Source organism: Metopolophium dirhodum, chromosome 5 (assembly GCF_019925205.1).
Source record: "Metopolophium dirhodum isolate CAU chromosome 5, ASM1992520v1, whole genome shotgun sequence".
NCBI classification, from domain to species: Eukaryota; Metazoa; Arthropoda; class Insecta; order Hemiptera; family Aphididae; genus Metopolophium; species Metopolophium dirhodum.
This window is the reverse complement of record NC_083564.1, coordinates 37,266,570-37,290,020: the sequence shown is the minus strand read 5'-3', so window position 1 is coordinate 37,290,020 and position 23,451 is coordinate 37,266,570. Positions and strand designations below refer to the sequence as shown.

The window sequence follows — 23,451 nt, the reverse complement described above, 5'->3', positions numbered from 1 at the left end:
TTTGAAGTTGAAATTTTTAAATTGTAAATTATTTAGTAGTTAAAATAAAATTAATAAATTGTTAAATGTGTATAGCTTATCTTAAATAATTAATACAAGTTTGCACTTAAGTACCTATATATAACATAATATATGAATTATAGTTTTTACTCTAACTCTAAAATCTGAGATGTCAACCACACTTCTAAGAAAAACACAACCTGACTGCATAAGTCCACCACACACAAAAATGACAAAAAATACACAGACATCTCGAACGCATATCATAGTAATATAGTATAACCAGGACCGATCCTTATATTTTGCGCATACTACGCCGACGACAACGTACCTCGCCACCCAACACCATACGCCATACTATATAACACTAGACGAGGCATTTTAGCATATAATAGTATTCTGGGGTCTGTTGTCAAATGCTAGGTATCGATCGCGGTTATACTCCGTGCTGTTCTATAGGATGAGTCTACTGCGCCACACTTCTTTTTTTAATTAATGTTACCTATTTAAGCAGAGTTCAATAACTAGCCGTGAAAACTTGTGCCGAAACAGACCCCAGAATGCAAATATGAGCGCGGGCCGCGGGGGATGTAAAAACGACAAGCAACGGCCAACGAGTAGATGCAACGTTACGTTGTAGCGCTTCTGCCGTGAAATAAGTCGACACCTCATCAATAGTGCTTGTATTAAACACCCTCTTCAACCATTCAACTACGCGACAATAATAAATAGCCAATAGCACGAACTCATACACACCGTATTAAGAAAATTATAATATAAATATTATATAGGTACTTTTATAATAATTAAATATTAATAATATAATAAATGTAATGTTTTCGGGAAAAGTTAATAAATTCAATATCTCATATGCCTACATTGTCCACCCTATATGCGGCTAACCTATTCATTAGTTACAATATGTTTTAACTTATCCAGTATAATCTACATTTTACATCATTCAAAATTTAATTCGTAAATAAAAAATTAATTTAATGAATTTTAATCGTATTTATAATAAATTGTTTTATATTTAAATTACGGAAAAATAAAGACAGCATATGATAGTACCTAGTTAGTAGTTAACAAAATGTATACTTACTTAAATTTTTAACTGTAATTAACGTTAGAATATAATATTTTATAAAAGTTAAATTGTTTTATAAGTGCTAAGGTTTTTCAAGTAATAGGAGTTTTAGATATTGTATAGTTATTACATATTTTAATTTTTTTTTTAACATGGAAGGCCGTTACCACTTTTCTCCAAAAATGAAATACTATCCACACAATTCTCTTGATTAAAATGTTGTCTAATGTTTTACCAAACATTACAATATGGCAAATTAGCATGGGAGAAATGTACCCAAATACTAATTTATAAAATACTACAGGTTGCAAATAAATATATATCTATCTAATAAAAATAATAATAAATTATTAAATAAGTCTAAAACTTTTTCATTAGAGGCAATGTTTAAAAACTTTAGAATATTATATTACACTTAATATCACTGTTCGCGCCAAGCAATTAGCGCATCGCGTTATGCAATTCTGTGCTGCGACGACGACCTGTCCCTATCAGCTCCCTCTTCATCCATACACCTATCATTCCGTTAATTGTGAATTATTTTAATTGTTATATATATTTATTATCTTTGTATTGTTGTCATATGAACTATCTGTCGGCATGTTGTCCCAGATATTTGTTATCTTTCTAAAACTTTGCTTTTTTTCCTCTGCGCTGCCAACGCCTTACTATTATTATTGTTCTTTTTTTTTGTCAGTTTGTCTCTTGTTGTTGCTCGTCCGCTAAAATAAAAGCGATCATGTATTTTAATATGTTGTGATCCGCTAATATAGCGATCTATATTATTATTTATTCTTTTGTGATCCGCTAATTTACGGATCTGTATTATTATTTATTTATAAGTGTGATCCGCTAATAAAGCTAACAAAAATTATTTATCCGAGTTTATAGTGCACACGATTGCCGACTGTTTATTTATTATTCTGATTATTATATTGTGTTTTGCTATAAATTCCGAGATATTATGTTCACTAAAACTACAATCCCCAACACTCAATCGTAAGTCTTTTGTGTATTATTATTATTATTATCGCCGTCGAACTGGCAGCTGGTTATTGTCAGCGTCGGTGCCGTCATTCGACCCCACGTAAGTCCACCAGCAACGTTCATACGTACGTTGCGTGGGAGGGCCGCCCAGGTCGACGCCTGCCTATTGCGTCAATACATCGTCATCTCAAGACTTCAGTAGGGTTAAGTTAGTTTTAAGATATTATCCCTATTTTTGTGAGCTCTATAATCATTGCACCAGACCGAATCGACCACAGATACCCTCTCCCCATAACTAACTTACATTATCCTCATTCCTCGGTAGGACCTACCCGTTCCTCGTCGTTGTTCGTTATCGTGCGTAAAATTGCCTATCCACCACAATATCAGGCGAGGGCACATCTGGTTGCCTACCCAGTGTAATAGTTGGCGTTAGTGGTGACATTGGTCATAATCAATTTAAGAAATTGTGCTCGGGCATCATCGAGTGGTCCTTCGGGTAGCTCCTGCGTAGGGCGTTAACAATCACACAGTTCTTCGTTTTACAAAAATTCTTGACAGTGGTATGTGTACATGCATATTATTTAATCAATCTCAAGTCCATAAATATAAAACTGGACAAGAAATAGGAATAATAATATGAGCAGTAAAGACTGCGAAATGAAGTAAATATTTCACCCAGACAGGTATATTATATGTCTTATACACAATGCCCATTACTAACCACTGTGTGACGGGGAGTATAAGACCATTCCCTCGGGGGTTTTTACACCTTTAGCCATTTATCGCGAGGGCGGCTCCTTCACGCCTTTGGATGACGCGGTCACATCCCTCCGACGGGTTACGTCAGGGCGCCCTGGCGCCAAGCTGGCGGTCCCCCGCAGGCTGCTCTCTTATGAGATAGATTGGTGGGTTTCGTTTAACCGCGTTGGAGAGCGCTGGATTCGACCCAGTCAAATAGCTCCCCTTCTACTAATACGCTACTCCCACAGCCCCCGCGAGGCCATCCACATAAGTCGCGAACGCGCGGCCGGCGACCGCGAGCACGCGAGGTACACGCGTGCCTCGGCCGGACGCACGCCACAAAGCTCGACGGGCACTGATACCGTTCGGTTGTTAGCAATGACGGGTTTTCAGTGGGGCTGTCCTCGTCACCCGTGGGATGAGATTTAAGGATCCATTATCCAAAGTACTCACAACGACTCTTTTCCCACTAGCGTCGGCATCGGAACAGTTTTTACGCTGCCGCGGTGCGACCTTTTTGGAGTGGTACGGTTTTCTTTTGCCGGATACCGCGTCCGTACCGATTACTCGGGTTTGGGTGCCTGTCGACAGGTTTCTCTCAGCCAGACTTCTGTCTTGCACGTGTTCGTACACGAGTTGGCTGGGCCCGTGTACTCTCAGTCGTGTTCGTGCTAGAAGCGCCAGCGCGCCGGCAGAGGTCCGCGTCTGCTTCGCCCGTCGTGCGCTGGCGCCTCTCGCCCAAGCCCACTGGTTTGTCGCAGGTGGTATGGTACCCCCACTCGGGTAGTTTGTTCCCGTGCGGAAAAGGAAGGTGCCTTCCATCACCTCGGTCGTCCTTATTCGGGGACCCACGTCGAGGTCTTTTGACGTGCCTATCAGGACTGCCCTTCCTCAGTGCGTTTATACGCCTGGAACACGGCTATTGGTTTTTCCGTGAGTCCGCGCTCTGCGTTTCGGCCCGCTCCGATCGCTTGCACCTTGAGCACGGAACTTTTTCGTAGCTGACGGTTGGGCAGTCGTATGTGTAAGCAGATGCTCTGCGATCCTTGAGGACCTGCATATGGCAAGCTGCCCATCTCCGGGGTATACTGTTGGAGTGGCTGGTCTACTGAAAACTGCCTAGCCAGTCCTCTTTTCCTTCATTGATGACCCTTTCCCGTCTCTGAGACCACCTCCAGGTGCTTCCTATTTCCCCGGGAAGCTCGGTTTGGAGATGCGCCCTCCACTGGCGTTGAGATCGGGACGGGGCCCTCAAGTGGCCCGGGGGTGCGAAGACGCCTTCCGGCCGTTCGTCATCCACCCAGTCCTGTACCCGGGCAGGACATCGTCAGCCGCGGTCTCAATCCCGCGGCTCTTTTTGTTCCGCACGGTTCTGCACAATCATGAGTGAGCTTTTCGTGAGGGCGCTCGAGGGTGTAGCCTTGTGCGAGCGCCCCCCCGCCTTCCTACCCATTTCAAACCTTTTGTGGCTTAGCGTGTTCTAAACCACCGGGTTACCACCCTGGAAGGTACAGGTGGTCCAGGGAACTCGGAGGTCCTTGGTCATTTCGCTAGCACCAAGCATGGCCTGCCCCGAGCCCTTGTGATTACAGTTCATTTAACTCGAAGCTCTAGGGCTAGCTTCTTTAAGACCGTACCCCGCCTGCCCCTTTCCCGGACCAGATTAGTCAGCCAGTTTCTCAACATGACTCGTCTTAGTGCGGCCGGTAGCAGGTGTGTACTTGTACTGGTCAGTCTACACGCCTGGTTCGTCGTGACCTGGTTGGGCCGTCCTTGCCAGGCGGGCGAGCGCCAGTAAGTCTTCACGGGGTTACCTCGATGCCCTTTCAGCAACCTAGGTCAGACCGCTCCGGGGGCCCGCCAGCCCCTCCCCGACCAGCGGGCGCTTCACCCGTGGGGGCGCGGGAACACCAGCCCGGTGTAGCCGGTGGTCCCCCAGACCCGCCCTCGCTCTGCCGCCTTCAGAGTTCTGGTGGCCTCGTGTTGTCTGTAGCGGTCGGTTTCCGCGCAGTAACGGGGGGTCTGAGCCCGCCGTCGCCGTCGTCGCCGCAGTTTCTTTTGCCGTTCCTACGGCGACGGCGAGTCTTAGCACCCGTTCCCTCGCTTCTGCCTAACGTTACTAAGATGTTACCTGCCCGTAGTTCAGGTATGTCAGGGGCGGCCAAACGGTCGATCGCGGACAATTTCAAAGTCAATCATGTTAGAATTTATTTTTAGGGACATGCGCACGAATTGTTATCGAATTGTTGATATGTTTTATCTGTTTAATTGTAATCTGGTTTCGTGTGTCAAATGTTTATCGGTCACGAATGTTCGTTTCACTGTGTTCTGTTGTTCTGTGTTCTGTTGGTATCTGTTGTGTTTAAAATGTATAACTATGAGTGCACATAAAAACAAAAAACTTATCGTTTTCATCAAGAATGGGAAATGGATTTTTTTTTTTACAATGTTAAAGATATTCAAAAATTAGAGCCGATTATTACATTTATAATAACTAAAAAGTTTGGCCACCTCTGAGGTATGTGGTCCCTGGCTCCGCCCACTCGTCGGTAGTTTCAGTCTTACGGTAGCAAATTGTGCTTGTTTTGACGACAAACTAAGTTTGCCGGCCCCGACGGGCTGGTGCGTTCAAGGTTTTGAGGGATGTTCGGAGAAGTAATCACCCGACGCGTCGCCTTAAGCATATAGGAGCTAGCGACGGCCTTCTGTGATTCTCATCTCATGCACTTCAAGCGAGACGTTCGTCAGAGACGCCGTGATTGGATCTCGTGTCACCGGTTGATTCACACAATGCCCAGTGTGATGTACAAGCACTTCATACTATTATACTACTATTACCATACTTCGTCCTATTATGATATATTGAAAAAAAAATGTCACTTACTGGTTTTTAAAAAATGAGAAACAAACCTACTATAAACTCGATAATATGTTGCCCCTTATCAGCACTATTTGATATTAATTATAGGCAAGTACTTAATACTAATTTTAGTAACGTATAAAATTTACTTTTGTATTCTGCTATCTATATTGTACCAATTTATTTACCCATTTGTTTTGGTTATCTTAATTTTATTGATATTATCATTATTATTATTTTGTTTTTTTTCTTCTTTTTTATGCTGTTAAATTGGTTGTATAAGTAATTTCAGCAGAATTAGTGTATCTCATCTTATATTTTTAGATTAATACTCGAACATTATTCCACCGATAAGTGGTTTTCTTCAGTATAATAGGGTAGGGGTAATAGGTATTATTCGTATTCAGGATAGGGCATATTTAAAACTAAGTGTAATATTAATGTAGTATTCTTTAGCCAAATACACTTTATTATTATTATTATTTTAATTTTATCTTTATGATCTGTTAATTTTGAGTTATTAAAGTTCTAAATTATTACGAACATTATGTATTTTTTTATTTTATCACAGTGCATTTTAATCTTAATTTATTTCAAATTCGATGATATTTTTGTTTTCGGAAATGCACAGTGAAGAAATGCGTTATCCTGTTTTTGGAGGAAAATAGTTTTAGCCGTTTTTAATAGCCTTTGGTATCAACACTTTGTTATTTATAGGTAGTGCCTACTATACACTTACTATAAAATATTTACATAGTGAATAGGTACATTTCTTGAACCATATGTATTATTTATCGTAAATAGACAATTTTAAAAATAGGTACTGAAGTAAATAAAAATATATAATATAGTACCTACAACTTACTTATAATTTGTCTTTTAATTTTATACGAGCTCAGGTCTTCTGATCGAGAAGGGTATACTAAATGTTCAAAATTATAAAATTATTATTATTTAACGAATAAATTCATTGTTTAAAATGTATTACAAAATATATTATCTATATTAGACACAGTTTTTAGTCGAATAAATGTTGTTAGGTAGTGTTTCAAAATATAATTAAATTAATTAAAACGTGCTTACTGTATTGGTAACCTGTAGGTAATGAAAAATCCTATTAATTTTTCTTTTAAATATATTTTCACGTTAAGACTTTAAAAATAATATGAACACACAATTGAAATTCAGTATAAAAAGTGATAATTGTATGATTTATAACCAATGTTTTAATAATTGTAAATCAGTTCAGCCGTAGCTACGGTAACGTTCAACATGAAAAAACGTGTGTTTTAAATAAATTGTAAATTAATAACGTCATTATGAATAACAATGATCAGAAAACTGGCATCGTTTCACAAACTAACTTCCCTAATCATAATAACAAAAAACTAAATTTTTTATTTCTCCCTTCTATTTTGCCATAATCACCTACGTTGATACCAGTAATTATAATATTGTCACGCTCTCAACCAGCTCCATATCTCCATGAACCATCTCGACTACCAGCCTAACACCGCGTAGATCACTCATGGAGCTTCCGGGCCTGCATATAATATATAAAAAATATATGTTCATATGATATATTATGTATTGTAAGTTTGTCAAATTCAAAAATATGGTATCGAACCGTACTCTAGCCGAAAATTTTAACCGTACTTTCATCTTTAATTTTGATGGAAGAAAATTGGATAAACATTTTGATATAATCTTATAATAAGATATGCATTATAATACCTTGTACCTATATACTTACATTTTTACAAAATCGATTTTATTATTTTGTTATTAAACAACAAATATTGACGGTAGAAACTTGAAATACTCTATTATAACTTAAATCATATTTTTCAATGTAGAATTAATTAAATAAAATATTAAAACCCTTCAATGCGCGATTTTCTGAATTTAAAAAAAAAAAATTGTACCTTATGTGTTTTTTGACGTAGAAAACAGAAAAAATACTTAAAAAATTCTAGCTATTATATTTTCTTGGAAAACCAAGATTTTCAGATTGTTGCAAATATGCAACATTGCGCGTAAATACATACATAAATTACAATATATAACAATTCCACATAATCATACTTTATTTATGTTTACTTTTGAATATTGTAGACAATTTTATTTATTGCTTATAAAAAGGTTCATAAATTAAATTACCTTTTTTCCATTTTAAATTCTTAAATTCTTCAGTTTTTTGTTTTTTTTGGTATACGATTTTGTACTAACGTGCTTTCTATCGGTTTACGAGAAAATTTGGGACGAAGCGTTTTAGTTCTAGCTGATTGAATAACAGAAGGATTTGGATAGGTGGTACTTTCGTATTTATTATTTTTAGACGTATCTAAATAAATATTGGAGGAAGAGGGACCTGGTTCACAAATGTCTAACGTCAGTGCTTCATTGTTATATAATTTTGGTTGATTGATAACAGAACTTATGATAACATTCATTGTTTGGAATAGTTATATACTCACCTTCGTCTTCAAATATAATTGGTAAACTATTAATATCAAGTTATATATCAGGATCAAAAGTTTCGTAATTTTCAGTTTCATACATAAACATTTCATTCTCGTCATCAGAACATTCAACACCGTCATAGCTTTCATCCCAATTCGCCACTAAACAACCAATTTCAACATCACTTAAAAACTTACTCATAATAAAAAGTTCGTGCGCGATGTTGCAAATACGCAACAATTCTAAATAATACGAAAAATTAATTGCCAAACGGTAATATTGCATAGCCCGATTACAATATCAATATATACGTAATTAACAATATAAAACAATTTTTTTTTATTGTAATATCGTTAAATTAACGTAGATATGACGATATCAAAATGACTATCACGCGTAAATAGCGGGAAACAGGTGTTATCATTTTTAAACAATAAATACAGTTGATAATGGGACTATCAGCCGTTCAACTTTTTTTCAATCGCATAGAATAGTTGTATATTTATCCGCTAGATGTCATTAGTATCGTAATATATTAAAAATGATGTCACGAAAAATGAAAAAAAGATTGTTGCAAATAAGCAACACGACGCATTGAAGGGATTTGCAATAATTTTGAGCTATTTATAGGGATTTGATATTTTTAGTTTTTAATTATTTTTCTATAATATGTCACTTCCTACTTCCAAAAAGTTTGAAAATTAAAAAAAGATTCATCATTGGTACTATTCCACCTGATTGTACAAATAAAAATGTATATGCAAATAAAAAATACCAAATTAAGTAGACGAAAATATGGATGAAATTATAGACAATTTAGAACCCTGTGTTCTCACCATAACAGGCGATACTTCCAATTCTGACGATGACTTGTAATTACTTCCATGATGTATTTTGTACATAATAGTTATTTGTAAATATTTTGCCAATCATTTTTAAACTGTAGATATTTGTGTAATTTTTATTTGTATAAGTGACTGAATGTATTATAATTTTCTTATAATAATTGTATATAATTTGTTTTAATTTATGCATAACTGACGTATACTCAGCTTTTTGTTGAGTATTAATTAAATTAAACTAACCTATGTAATGTTTATAAAAAAACAATACTTTAATTACATACTTAAGCTTTCTATACGTTGCATTTATTATATTATTATTTATTTATATACATTGATAATTCACGTCCGACCGGCGACCTGACAGTGTCGTACAAATTAATACGCTTCAGAGCTAAACAATGCATTTGAAATTATTTGTACTCGTCTGCAGTCGATACTAGAATAATGCGGCGCTCTCGTCGGTGGCGGCGTGTCAGGCCGAGCCGCAGAAATAAGCCACGCCCATGCGCACAACTCGGCCGCCGAGGTCCGGTCTTATTTTGAACAGAGTATAGTGTAGATTATTAATTTTCTAATAAATAAAATAAAAAAATGCGTTACGACCCAATGATTTTTTAAGGGACCCTGGTGGCAACATCTTCAACTTACGCCACTGTAAACACCGCAATAAATAATTGAAAATCTTAAAAATATTTGAACTCATGTACTTTTTTATCATTCCAATAACTCCACTTATATACATTGTGCGGGGAAAAATGTAACCTATGTTATTGAAAATGTTCTGTAGAGTAGATTTGTACAAACATTTTTTTACACATCTGATGACTGACAGGGAAATTACGAAAATGTCTACTCTAATGGCGCCATAAAATTACTTTTTACTTTTTTTATGGTACAATTTCGACCAATGGACGATAATATTATAGTATATTACAATATACAATTATGTTTAAAGTTTAATTAATGGCACATTTAGGTGAACTAAATTAGAAGTCGTTTAAATATTTATGTTGTATGAACTCACTCAGTTTCGTTATGCTAAATATATGCTCAGAGTAGTTTTTACGTATATCATCTGAAATATAAAATAGTTATAAAAGGGTAGTAATTGTATGTTGCATGAAAAAAATAATTAGAATACGCTGATTTACAAATGCATATTGATAGTTTGTTTGCATTTACGTTAGACAATTAATTGTTATATAGCTATACATTTTTAGATGATATTACCTATTCTACTAGATAATCTAGATACAATGTTGAAGAGAGTGCAAAAATGCTAATACATTTATAACAGATTAAAATAATAATAATATAAATGGTTGTCATTGGTTTTATATTATATGTATTACTACAATAATAAGTAGAACCTAGAAATATGGTATAGGTACCTATACATTTGTATACAAAAATATGAACACACAACCAATACATTTTTGGAACGGACAATGCCGGGTGTTGCAGGTATGTAGTTATAAATAAAATATTAGTAAAACTTTTTAAGGGTTTTGTAAAATATTGTCTAAATTTAAAATACATCTGCAATACCTCCAATTATAAATAGGTAATAACGTCTAAATTCAAGGTATGCAATTAATATTATGCAATTTTATAAACATTTTAAATGAGTCATTCGTGTAATAATGATTATATAATTCCTTACTCAAACAGTCACTGTAACCTGTATTGTTTTGTGCTTCAAGTACAATATAACCTAAAATTAAAATGTTTAATTTACTTACGGGATTACAATTGTTTAAACATATTTTGTATTAATTATAATATCAAATAAACGTAGGTATCTACATACAATTAATTTTTTAGCTATCAATTTTTTTATATTACTATTGAAAAATAAACTAGTACGATGGTTTGTAGAAAATTATCATTTTTTTAAATTATAGGGCGGTAGTAAAATCTCCCAGTTATATGATAAACTCTGTCCATATTAACAACTACCTATTTAGTAAACTTTTCCGATTGTAAACTGTCCAAAGTCAACATTATGTTTACCCGAAGGAAATAAGTAAACTCCCCCGGGTCAACATTATGTTTAACCGAAGGAAATAATATGTCCCAAGTTATTTAAAATTATATCGTAACAAATGTTAGACTATACAGCCAAAAAATAGGTAGGTACCAATGTACCATAATAGTTTTTTAAAATCAAAATATTCATATAATTATAAAAATATTAATATTTTTATTATTTACTATAATTAAACTAATTTACTTTTTTTAATGAAATTCAAATGTGTATTTAATTTAAATTTTGTTCGTTCACTTTATTATAAACATTAAATTATAACTTTATAATTATAATGTATAGACGAAGTTATTACACAACCGGAGAGTTTACATGCATCTGTCGACTGTCAAGATAGAACTTAAGTAGACACAGGAGAGTTCACACAGGGTAGTAGATGAGTAGACCCCTCGGCTAGAAGAGTTTACCATCATAGAGTTTTCAGATCATTTAAATCGGGACAACTTACAATTTCTCAAATTATCATAATGCAATATTGTATTATAATTAATATAAATATTATTAGGAATAATATCGTTAATTATAATTCCTATTACATTTGATTTGAAGGTATGATTTATATTATGTTTTTGTAATGTAGAAAATAATTTCCATGCACATTTCGCTTTGATCATATCAAAGGTAATTAGGTATACCCTCCTGAGGCCCAACGTCCATTATAATGGACAATTATTATTACTGCATTAGCGCCCAAGCTTGGTTTTATTTTTGTATTTTTATAAACCCGTTGTCGTGGACTAGAATTATCACCACAAAAGCCCGCCAATTTGTTTTTGCTTATCTTATACTTCTGTCAATATAACCTTAAACTAGTGATAATTTGGGAGGATAAACATGTGTTTGATAATTTTTATCTGTTACCATTTTGTCTACAACACATATTTTAAAATGTCCATTGAATTGGACATTGGGTTGATATTAATTCAAAATAACAATTTATTAATATTATTAAATATTTTTATTTTATAATAATATCTACCTTTTGACAATTCTAAAATAAATCTATTATAGTTAACAATTATTTTGAATGAAAGTTTTTAAAACAATTGTTTTTTTACGTTAATACAAAAATATAAATTTAGTACACCTAAATTTTGTTTTTTGTTTTCAGCCTTCTTTGCGACACCTTTGAGCATTTTTAAGTTCCATCATTTCCAGCAAATGTTTAGCTCCTACAAATTAAAATACAAATAATTTTAAATTTATTATAGGTAGCTTAATAATTGTTTATTTATATATACCTGCATTTCTAATTTTCACTGGTGGCAACGGGACATGTTTGCCTGAATTTGACTGACAATCAACATATTTGTCGTCTGAATCTTCACCATCGTCTTCTTGTGTACTATTTATTAACTCATGGGCTAGCGTAATTCTAAAATCGAGGAGCTGCGGGATTTTCTTTTATGGAGTATTTTTTCTTTTTAAATCTTGTTTATAAAGTATCCAACTGTTTACAACTGCTAAGTCAATAAAATGCATTATTGTTCTTAATGTCCATTTGTTTGTTCTATACTTCATGCCAGGGCTTGCAAACGTTATAATAACGTTATGATTATAACGTTATGTTTGATAAAAAACGATTGAAATTTGTAAACGTAATTATAACGAAAAACGATAAACATAAATAAATAAATAACACAAAACAAAACGTAACGTTTAACAAAATATATGATATATCATTAAACAAAACATAACGCAAAACGGTATATATTGTGTTCCAAAATAATTAATTTCCAATTATTTAATAATACTTAGTATTATTCAATTATTTATTCGAGCCAAGAATTAATTTTATCCCGTAACCGGCCTATCCGGGAGATCCCGTATTAGATTTATTTTAAAATTTAATAAGAAGGTATTAATAGAATAATTTAATTACCAATAGCTAATAATAGTGATACTCTGATAATATTGTACTGTACTATCTGTACTACGGTCGGAATTTATACCATTCAAGTTAAGGTACGGTTTCCCTTGCGCGATCGCGAACGCGATCTGCGTTCTAAGATCGCGCGTCCCGATCGCGCGACTGCTGATACAATGTAAATTAATAGCGTTGGTTTCCCCTGCGCGATCGCGGTCGGCGATCTAAATTTGTTCGCGGCGCGAACGCGAACTGACTGGTCTCCGAGCAGACAAATCGCGTTCGTACCGCGATCGATGTGTTGTTTTGATGATATTATTTAATATTAATAATATGCAACTCATTTATGATTGAACACTCGTTGACATCGGTCGTTCAAAACATGAGTTCTTCAATGGTAAAATTTACTAAGGAGCAAGACGAGATATTGGTTGAATCTGTAGCTAAACACCCCCCAATTTATAATCCCCAAAGCAAAGATTATAAAGATTTGAACATACGGGATGCAATTTGGAAAGATATAAGTTGCAACGTTGGACGAAGTGGTAAGCAAAATATTATTATAAATATTGTTTGTAAAAAGTATTAAATTTGTAGGAATATAAATAACTTTGTTTTTACATTGAAATTATAATATATTATTATAATATTACGATTATAACAAGTGTACAACAGATAATTTAACTATTTAAGTTTAAAATAAATGATTATTTTCAAGATAAGACCATGACACTGTCTATTTATGATTGAGTATTTTAGAAGTGATGAAAGCACGTGTAGGTACATCTATACAACAAGCAACAAGCTAAAAATAAATTATAATTTCTGGACATTTATTTTTATCGTGTATATTATAATATCAAAACTAATTTTAATCTCCGTGATATACATTATAATGAATTATGAATTATTTTTAAAATATTAAAATAGTAAAATAATTTTAAAAATGTAAGCATTTTTGTGTGAGACGGTTACTTATATTAAACATTGTTAAAACTAATTATTTATTTATTTAAAAAAAAACACACACTAAGTATTGGTCGAAGTATTGGTAGATGATATTCTTGAAATTTGGTGATTTTGCCACGAGACTGCACCTTCTTGAATAAAAAATTGTTTAAATTTTTCTCTAACATCAAAACCATCTGCACTCGCAAAGCCACCTCTACTACATAAAGTGCCCATCTCAATACTTTGTCCTTCGTCATATTCATAGTAAATTTTATTACCTTTTTCTAAAAACGCATCTCTCAGCATATTGTGCAAACAACATGCGACAATAACTAAATCGTCGCATACTTCTACATCAATTGCTATTGCAGTATGAAATACTCTGAAAACTTGTGCTAATAAGCCAAATGCATTTTCCGTCACCCTACGACAACGACTCAACCTGTAATTAAAAATAGTTTTTGCTCTATCTTGTTTAGCCGTAGATCTAGAGTACGGTTTCATTATATGTCTGTGAAGTCTGAATGCTTCATCGCCAACAATAACAAACGGTGTAGAATTATCAAAGCCTGGTAGTTTTTCGTCACTTGGGAAATTAAAATTGCCAGAATAAATTTGTTGGCCCATTTTTGATTTTCCAAATATGCCACTGTCTCCTTCTTTACCATAGGATCCAACATCAATGACTAAAAATTTACAATTCGCATCTACCAATGCTAATAAGACGAGTGAAAAATGTTCTTTATAGTTAAAATATAAAGAACCGGTATTTTTTGGGCACTTCATTCGAATATGTTTACCATCGATTGCGCCAATACAATTTGGAAAATTCCATCTTGTCCAAAACTCTCGAGCTTTTTCTTTCATATTTAATTTACTCGGATTAGGTATAAAATGTGTCAACAGATGCTTTTTCATAGATTTTAAGGTATTTTGTATTATAATACTAATATAGCTGTGTGATATCCGGAAAGCAAAAGATAAAGAACGGTACGTTTCTCCAGAAGCTAAAAATCTAAAAAAAAAAATAATATATATTATATGCATGTCATTATTTATTTATTTATTTGAATCAAAATACACTAATAATACAATTTTATTTTTTATTTATTTATTTATTTATTTTTTTATTTACTTATTTATTTTATTTATATTTAAATTATATAAAATATTAAAAATATATATATAAATTTTTATATAAAAATAACACGATTGTTTTTTATTAATTATGTTTTTATTATTAATCAGTATTTTAATAACTCTTGTTCGAAATCGATTACGAATATTTATTTGTACTAGATGAAGACTGCAAGAGAAGGTACAAGAATATTAAAGATGCCTATTTAAAAAATAAACGGGCAAGAATAATGAATACTGGAGCAAGTGCCTCTTCAAAACCCTCAAAATGGCATTTAGCACCATTTTTAAGTTTTTTGGATACAATACCACAAGAAAGAAAGTAAGTACCTTATTACATATGATAGAGTGATTGATTTCAAGCGCAACACTAATTATTATTTATTTCCCAAACTATTAACTTTTTTCAAAAATTTTTTTTTTTTAATTTTTTGATACATATTATTTATTAATTGTAGTTAATTTTAATTTGGCTATAATAACAAATTATTAATATTTATTATTCATTTTAACAGCACAACATCAAATATATATGATACTGATAATAATGAAGATTCTGGCTCAGACGAAGAGGAAATAAATATCACACAAGATGATATTATACTGCAGTCATTACCAGTAACGCAATGTCCTCAATCTCCGTCGACTTCAAAAGCACAAAAATCGACTAATAAAAGAAAAAATTTAAATGTCACTGAATTATTAGAAAAAAGATCCAAAGAAAGAACAGAGCTGATGACACAACTAATTGCTAAAAAAAATACGGATGAGTACGATGATGTTGATCATTTTTTCAAAAGTTTAACTCTATCTGTCAAAAAGTTGCCACCACACTTAATTTCACAGGCGAAATTGAAAATGTTGACAATTGTGACTGACTTGGAACTTCAAGCTGCAAATAATCATGCACATAACGTCCACATCATACCTGGCAATCGCAGAGTATCATTACAGTCAAATAATTCTACTAGTAGTTCCCCATATTCTAACAACTTTACTCCATACAGTTATAGTCCACCTTCACTAGATTCACCATTATATTCAAATATTCAACAACAGTTCGGACCAGAAAATCCAACTACATTTACGCCTTTCCAGTCAGTTCAAAATATGAACAATGAATGGAACACCAATTCTCAAGAAATTTAACAATATATTTTAAAATATTATCTTATAAGGTATTTTGATTTTTTTTTTAATTAATTGTTCATAAGTCAATGAAATATATGATAAGGTAACTATTTTTATTTATTTTGATCAATAAAAAATTGATTTATTATTAACTTTGATACAAATTGTATATTAAAATAAAACAACAGTATTCCACAAATAAATTTATAAATCTGAGTTCTTATTTCATTTTACTTTATCTGTACCTATTTGAAAAATTGTACTTACCTCAATGTAACCGCCAATTTTTCTTCTGGTGATATGGGTTTCCTTATAAAAAATGTTGGATTTAATGTTAAATCATCTCTTATTAGATTCAAAATAAAATCGAACTGATTACGGTTTAATCTAAAAAATTCTCTAAACTTAATTTCATTATTTTTCAGATGGCCGTTGATAAGTATTTCATGATAACCTTCGGTACTCCTCTTTGTAAATAATGGATCATGCGGCTTTCTTTTTTCTTCCGACAAATACCGTAAGATCTCATCATCTTCTTCTTCTTCTAGCAAAAGAATTTTTAAGATTTCTTTATCGACTGTATCCATTATAATAATTTTTAAAAACGAACAGTACTCGTGCACCGTGAACTTAGCACTTCAAAATATCGAGTTCGACTGACGGACGACTGTTAAAATATAAATTATAAATCTTTGGGTCGCAACGTAGAATCGTCTAGAGCAAACCAACATGACGCGAACGCGATCTTATTTCGTAGTTCGCGTTCGCAGTTCGCGTTCGCGGTTTGCGTTCGCGATCGCGCAAGGGAAACCGTACCTTAATTCAACTATTGTGTTCGGTGATCATTGGTATTTATTTTGTTGTTTGTGATTGTTCTATTTAATAATGGTAATATGGTAAAAAGTATAATTTAGATAGTATAAATTATATTATGTTGTCTACACTCTATAGTATATTAGCTATGTACACACTTTTATATTGCCAATACATATTATTTAACTTTTAACAACATAAATTATAGATTCTGATTATTTTGTCAATTGTAGGAAGGTATAAAATAAATGTTGACAAAGAATGTCAAAACAATCAGAGTAAAATATGTTTGAAACATAGATTCCTGCTTAAATGATATTCTCAAGCACAATATTGTAAAACTTACTAAATAATTTTAACATTTAAAAACCTAATAATACGTTCAAAATTTCAAAATAATGATCATGATTTTTTTTTTTAATATTTATTATTTTATAATAAAGTCCTTAGAGCCTAGGCAATTTATTAAATTCAATAATACATTATCACTTATAACTTAAGATTAATTATCATCATACTGTTTTATCATTTATTTTGTTTCCATTTCTTTACGAACTATGTATATTGTAATTTAATCTGTATCACTGTACTCTATATTTTGTAAATAATATGTAATTGGGTTATCTAACCCATTTAATTAAATAAATAAAATTACACAATACCTACTTAAAACTCAGAATAGGGAAATTATGTCCCCAAAAAAGGTCATAGTCATATACTTTTAAATTGCGGCCTGTGTACTTTTAAAACAGGTATCTAAATACTTTTAAATATTAAATAACGATAAACGCAAAAATTGTATTACGTTTTAATTATGAATAACGTTAAACGCAAAAATTGTATAACGTTTTAATTCTGAATAACGATAAACACAAAAGTTGAATAACGTTTAAATTTTGAATAACGATAAACTCAAAATTTGTATAACGTTTTGATTGTAAATAACGTAAAACAATATTTTTTTTTCAAATGCAAGCCCTGCTTCATGCGGTAGTATGCGATCATACGATCTTATAAATCTACTCCACCCATATTTTCATTATATTGTTTTACAACAATAGGCCGATTTTAATACATCAATTTTCACTCTTTTCATTTTATTCCAACGTTTACATACATTAATTGGATTTTTTCCACATTCAGTTGAAAGCAAATGTATAGGTTTGTTGTCAAACCATTTAATAAGACATACTTTTTTATCTTCTCTAACATATTGTATCGTTGTCCCACTAGATTTTTTTCATAAGTATTTAATCTGATACTAAATTGACCGTTTTTGGTATATTATTTTTCATAACCGTGCCAGTACTCAAAATTTTCTTTGTTTTCAAAATGTCTAAAAGTTTTTGCGTAGTAAAAAAATGATCAAAATAAAGACAAGTACCTGGAGGTATGATCTTTGATAAATGAATAACAGCTGATTCACCTACAGTTAGAGGATATTTACTTTCTGTAATAAACGATGAACCTTTACCTTGGTATACACAAAAATCTAACACTAATCCATGTTTATTGGCTAAAATAAAATTTTTTAATCCAGTTGGATTAGGTTTTCCGCTAACATATTGTTTAATTTTAGTATTTCCTGTAAATGATATTATTTGTTCATCGATACTTAAATATACATCTCGTATCAACCGGTAGCAGCCAGCTCTTACTGCTTCTAATAACGGACGAACTTTCCATAAAGAATCTTTTTTCTCTTCATTAGTTATTGCATTGTCATTTACAACTTTTAAAAAACTACGAATATTAAAAAAAACGATTTCTAGACATAGTGTTACTAATAAGAGGTACCCTAGTGGTTTTTGCCCAAAACATACCCATTCTTGGATATCCTAAGCTTGACATAAATATATTACATCCGATAAAACGTTTCATTTCAATTGATGTCACTTTTATAGATTTTCCTGTTTCTACAACACTTTTAATATAAGTGCAATTTACCATATTTTCAATAGTTTTTTCGTTAATACATTGATTAAAATAATTTATAGGGGTCCAGTCATGTCTTTCTGCGTCGTTATATTCTTCAGGTGAAGAACGAATTAATTTCTTTTTTTTGGTTTAAAACGATTAGTTCTTAGCCATTTCATAGTATTTATATATTTGATTTGTTGAACGTTTGGATTCAAATTATTATTAGAATTATTAGAAGTGTCAATCTGACTCACATCTACTGATGTATGATGTACCATAACCAAAATTCAAATTAGAGTTTTCTAATTGTTCAAAATATTCATCGTTTTCTAATAATAATATCGTTTATTATATTATTTACCATATCAAAATCTTCTTCTTCTTCACTTCCTTCGAATTCTGAAGTATTGCCATTGTCAATTTGTTCAAGAATTATGTTTATATTGTCATTCGTCAATACTTCACCACGACGATTCATTATGAATTATAACGTAAATTAAATTATTTTATAAGCACACACTCGCACTACGCACATTTACTAATACGATCGACACGGCGACACGGCACCAACTGAATTCGATATCAGTAATTCAGTAATAAACATTAAATACAAATAATAAACACAATGGGGAAGTTTAATAAAACCCAAAATAAATACAGTCATATAAAATGTTGATATACCGACCTATAACTTCGATTAAATATTTTGATGTCACTGTTTATGATCTCCTTGTATTAATAAAAGCCCAGTGTCCATTTCAATGTACAATTTTCAACTATGAATTAAATAGATTAAACAAATTGTTTAGATCCCCAATGTTAAAAATAAGATTACAATATACACATATACAAAGATAATCAAAAAAAAAATATTTATATAGTTATAAGTTTAATATACGTTGAAGATATCAACATGAAAAAATTGCATAGAACAATATAATTTAATTGATACTATACTGATACTTAAAACAATGAACTAGTATTATAAAAATATGTTTTTACATTTAAATTAAATTTTAATCATATACAACATAGTAAATGTAATAATACTAATAATGCTCTATCAGTTATCGATTTTCATAAATTAAATTTAAGTATTAATAACTTTAATTGGGATAGTATATTAAGTAGTAATGACATTGATGTTGATGTTACCAATTTTATAAACAAGATTGACTTATGTATAGCTAATTCTACTAAAAAAATTTCTAGAAAATTTAATTCTTATAACTACAAACTTAAACCAGGGATAACAAAAGGAATCATTGTTTCTATCAGACATAAAGAAAAAATGTATGGTCAAAAAATTAAAAATCCAAATAATATTACATTATAGTCCGCGACATGAAAAGTGGCCCCTGCCCGTCACGAACCTAGCGGCCGTTTCGCCTCAGTGGTTCATAACGTAATTAAACTAATTGCCGCGTTTTTTTGAATTAAAAATTAATTTACTGAAAATACTTTAAATATTTTATAAACCAATAATTTGTTTATTCAAACCAAATAAAAAACATTAAAAACTTAAAACAAATAATACAAATACAAAAAAAAAAAAATAAAATATTTTATTCTCTGGTTTCTTCGTCATCATCTTGATCTTCGTCGTCACTCCAGTCACTGTCATCCGGAAGTATGGTAAGAATTATTGGTTCAATCATGGTGTCCCGCATAATTTCTTTTTTGTTGTCTTCAATTTGAATTTCTTCCGCATGTCGGACGCATTTCTTCCAATCATCTACAGTCACTGCATCTAATGCCTCATGTGTTAGACGTTCAATGTCAACCATTTTGAACGTGTTGTTTTTTTTTGCCACTTCACCCTTTACCTGAGCCCAAATTAACTCTATCGGGTTATATTTACAATGATAAGGTGGAAGACGGATTACCTCATGACCTTTTTCCAACGCGATTTCATCCAGCTCGTATTTTTTTTCTCGTGGCATTAGGTTCTTAATTTTTTGACGAAGTTCTGGTAGTGTTTCTAATGGATGAAATTCAACGTTTTTACCCGTTAACCATTGTTGGACGTCGGCTTTTCTCCAATTACTTTTTGGGTATGATTCTTTGAGGGTAGAATGGTATGGCGCATTGTCCATTACGATAACGGATGGCTCTTCAAGGTTATTCAACAATTGAATAAACCACTGTTTGAACACTTCACCATTCATTTGGTCGTGGTAATCGATTGTATTTCCGCTGTTACTACGAAATACCAATTTCGACCCTTCAATGAACCCGTAGCGAGCACATCCTGCGTGACATACAATAAGTCGACCTCCTTTACCAGTCGGTACCTTTAGACCCATCGAATTGTGTTCATTTTGCCAAATAAGCGTGCGTGAATGGTTTTGGTTTACCCACGTTTCATCGAGGTATACAACAGGCCGATCGTCTTTATTTTCTCGCAGCATACATATTTGCCTCAGAAATTTACACCGAAGTGCGACGATATCGTTCCTCTCCATTAAAAACAAACGACCATCGTTGCATTTTTTATAACTAAATTTTAAATTTTTGAGGAGCCTTTGCATCGATCGAACGCACCCGGTATAATTTGTTTTTTTTTTTACAACATTGAGTATTAATTGAGCAGTTGGGTACTCACCCCGGTCATAAAACTCGTAAACAGTCCTTCTCACAATATCGGAATCAAAATCATCAAGCTCTGAAACAGTTTTTGCGCGTTTGTATCCTTTACGCGGCGAAATAAACGTAGGACTCGCATCTGGTAATTCTGGATTAACATTGCTTCTTGCTTCAGCACAAATCCGTTTTACAGTACGATGAGATATTCCACAAGCTTGGGCTGTAATAACTTGAGCACTTTTAAAAAAATCAGCCGTTAAATCCTGCTTCTCTGACATTTGTTTTAAAAATGTATACACACTATAAATAATTTTTTTACTCTGGCTGTGAGTATCTTTATCAACAAACGACATTTTTAAATAATTTACACGGTAACGTTAAATGGTGACAGAGGAGAAAAAATGGTGTAAAAAATAGTTGTTAACGAACGGACGGTAAACAACTGACAATGCGATAAAACACGTGAGCCATAGGACCTGTATGTATTATGTGCATCACTGTATCCCTTCCACAGTACGTTTTGCAGCTGTCTTCCAGACACTCCAGTAAAAACTGGTTTTTTAGTCTGGACAGCTGTAAAACGTTGGTAGCCGGTAAGGATGCACAAAAAAAAAAAAGTCAACTAAAATGTGTAGGTATTACGATTTACGAGTGGCGGCAGCCACGCAGTATGCGGTATAGGTTGAGAACCAATGGCTAACGGGTAGGGAAGCAGCAACGGGTCGCGGTACACAGGGGCCACTTTTCATGTCGCGGACTATAATTACTAAGTATAATAAATATAGAAACTTACTTAATACTTTGATTAAGAAAGCCTAAAGTATGTATTATCATAATAAAATATATAATAATAAAGGCAATGTCAAAAAACTTTGGGAAACAATTAAATTTGTAACTAATAACTTATCAAATAATTCCAAAAATACAGTACATTCTTTAATAAACAATGAAGGTATAAAGATATCTGATAATAAAATTATTCCTAACATTTTTAATGATTACTTTTCCTCAATAGGGATGAATATCTATGATAATATATTAAATAAAAACTATTTTAATGATAATTTTCATGACTTAAATAAGGGGTGCTACATCTATGAAAGTATATTTTTTACTCCTATCACTCATGATGAGATTATAAAGTTTATACAAAAGATTAAAGATCATAGTTCTTTTTATGAAGGCAACTTATCAAATAAGGTTTTAAAAATGACTTCTACATCTATTTCTAAACCTTTAGCAATTTTATTTAATAAAATAGTTGAGTTAGGTATATTCCCTCTTGCCTTCAAAAAAGCAGTGGTTATCCCAATATTTAAATCTGGTGATAAAGGCTTACCTGAGAACTATAGACCAATTTCTCTAACCCTATCAATTTCAAAACTATTAGAAAAATGTATTAAAGTCAGACTGGTCAACTTTTTAAATAAATATAATTTTTTTTCGGATAGGCAATTTGGTTTTAGGGAAGGAATGTCCACTAATGACGCCTTATTTCATATTACCAATTACATTTATGATAATATTGATAAAAGTAATTATGTAATAGGTGTTTTTCTTGATATAAAAAAGGCATTTGACACTGTAAGTTTAGATCTATTAATTAGAAAGTTACACTATGCTGGGATAAGAAGTAATATTTTAAAATTAATTAAGTCATACCTAAACGATAGAACTCAAATAGTCAGGGTTAATAATGAATATAGTAATGTAAGTAATATTTCAATTGGTGTTCCACAGGGTTCTGTTTTAGGCCCTTTACTGTTTAACATATATGTTAATGGCCTTCTTAATGTTTCTATAAAAGGTGATATTTATAGTTTTGCTGATGATACGGTTATGCTTTTTAATAATAAAAGTATCGAAGACCTATTTGATGAAGTTAATCTCTCATTAGATAGTGTTCAGAATTGGTATGATAATAATTTTTTAGAGTTAAATCTTAAAAAGTCTAATTATATATTATTTAATCTTAGACCTAATTCAATTAACTTGAATAATCTTATCATTTGT

At 32.2% G+C, this 23,451-nt stretch overlaps 3 protein-coding genes across 3 annotated transcripts; 1 reads left to right on the top strand and 2 right to left on the bottom strand.

Annotated features, from left to right (window-relative positions):
- The first annotated feature begins 13,206 nt into the window (after nt 1–13,206).
- LOC132944947 (uncharacterized) lies at nt 13,207–16,374 on the top strand. The gene is made up of 3 exons (XM_061014518.1): nt 13,207–13,445; nt 15,151–15,310; nt 15,504–16,374. Exons 1-3 carry the CDS (start codon nt 13,247–13,249, stop codon nt 16,135–16,137), a joined length of 993 nt encoding a protein of 330 aa, XP_060870501.1. The 5' UTR covers nt 13,207–13,246; the 3' UTR covers nt 16,138–16,374.
- Nucleotides 13,466–16,902, bottom strand: LOC132944946 (uncharacterized). The gene is made up of 2 exons (XM_061014517.1): nt 16,387–16,902; nt 13,466–14,866 (listed from the first exon to the last, which is right to left on the bottom strand). The coding sequence occupies exons 1-2, from the start codon at nt 16,704–16,706 to the stop codon at nt 13,930–13,932; spliced, it is 1,257 nt and encodes a 418-aa protein (XP_060870500.1). The 5' UTR covers nt 16,707–16,902; the 3' UTR covers nt 13,466–13,929.
- A 3,515-nt stretch (nt 16,903–20,417) lies between these two features.
- LOC132945715 (uncharacterized) lies at nt 20,418–21,716 on the bottom strand. Its single transcript, XM_061015471.1, has one exon. It carries the CDS (start codon nt 21,714–21,716, stop codon nt 20,418–20,420), a length of 1,299 nt encoding a protein of 432 aa, XP_060871454.1.
- Between the last annotated feature and the right edge of the window lie 1,735 nt (nt 21,717–23,451).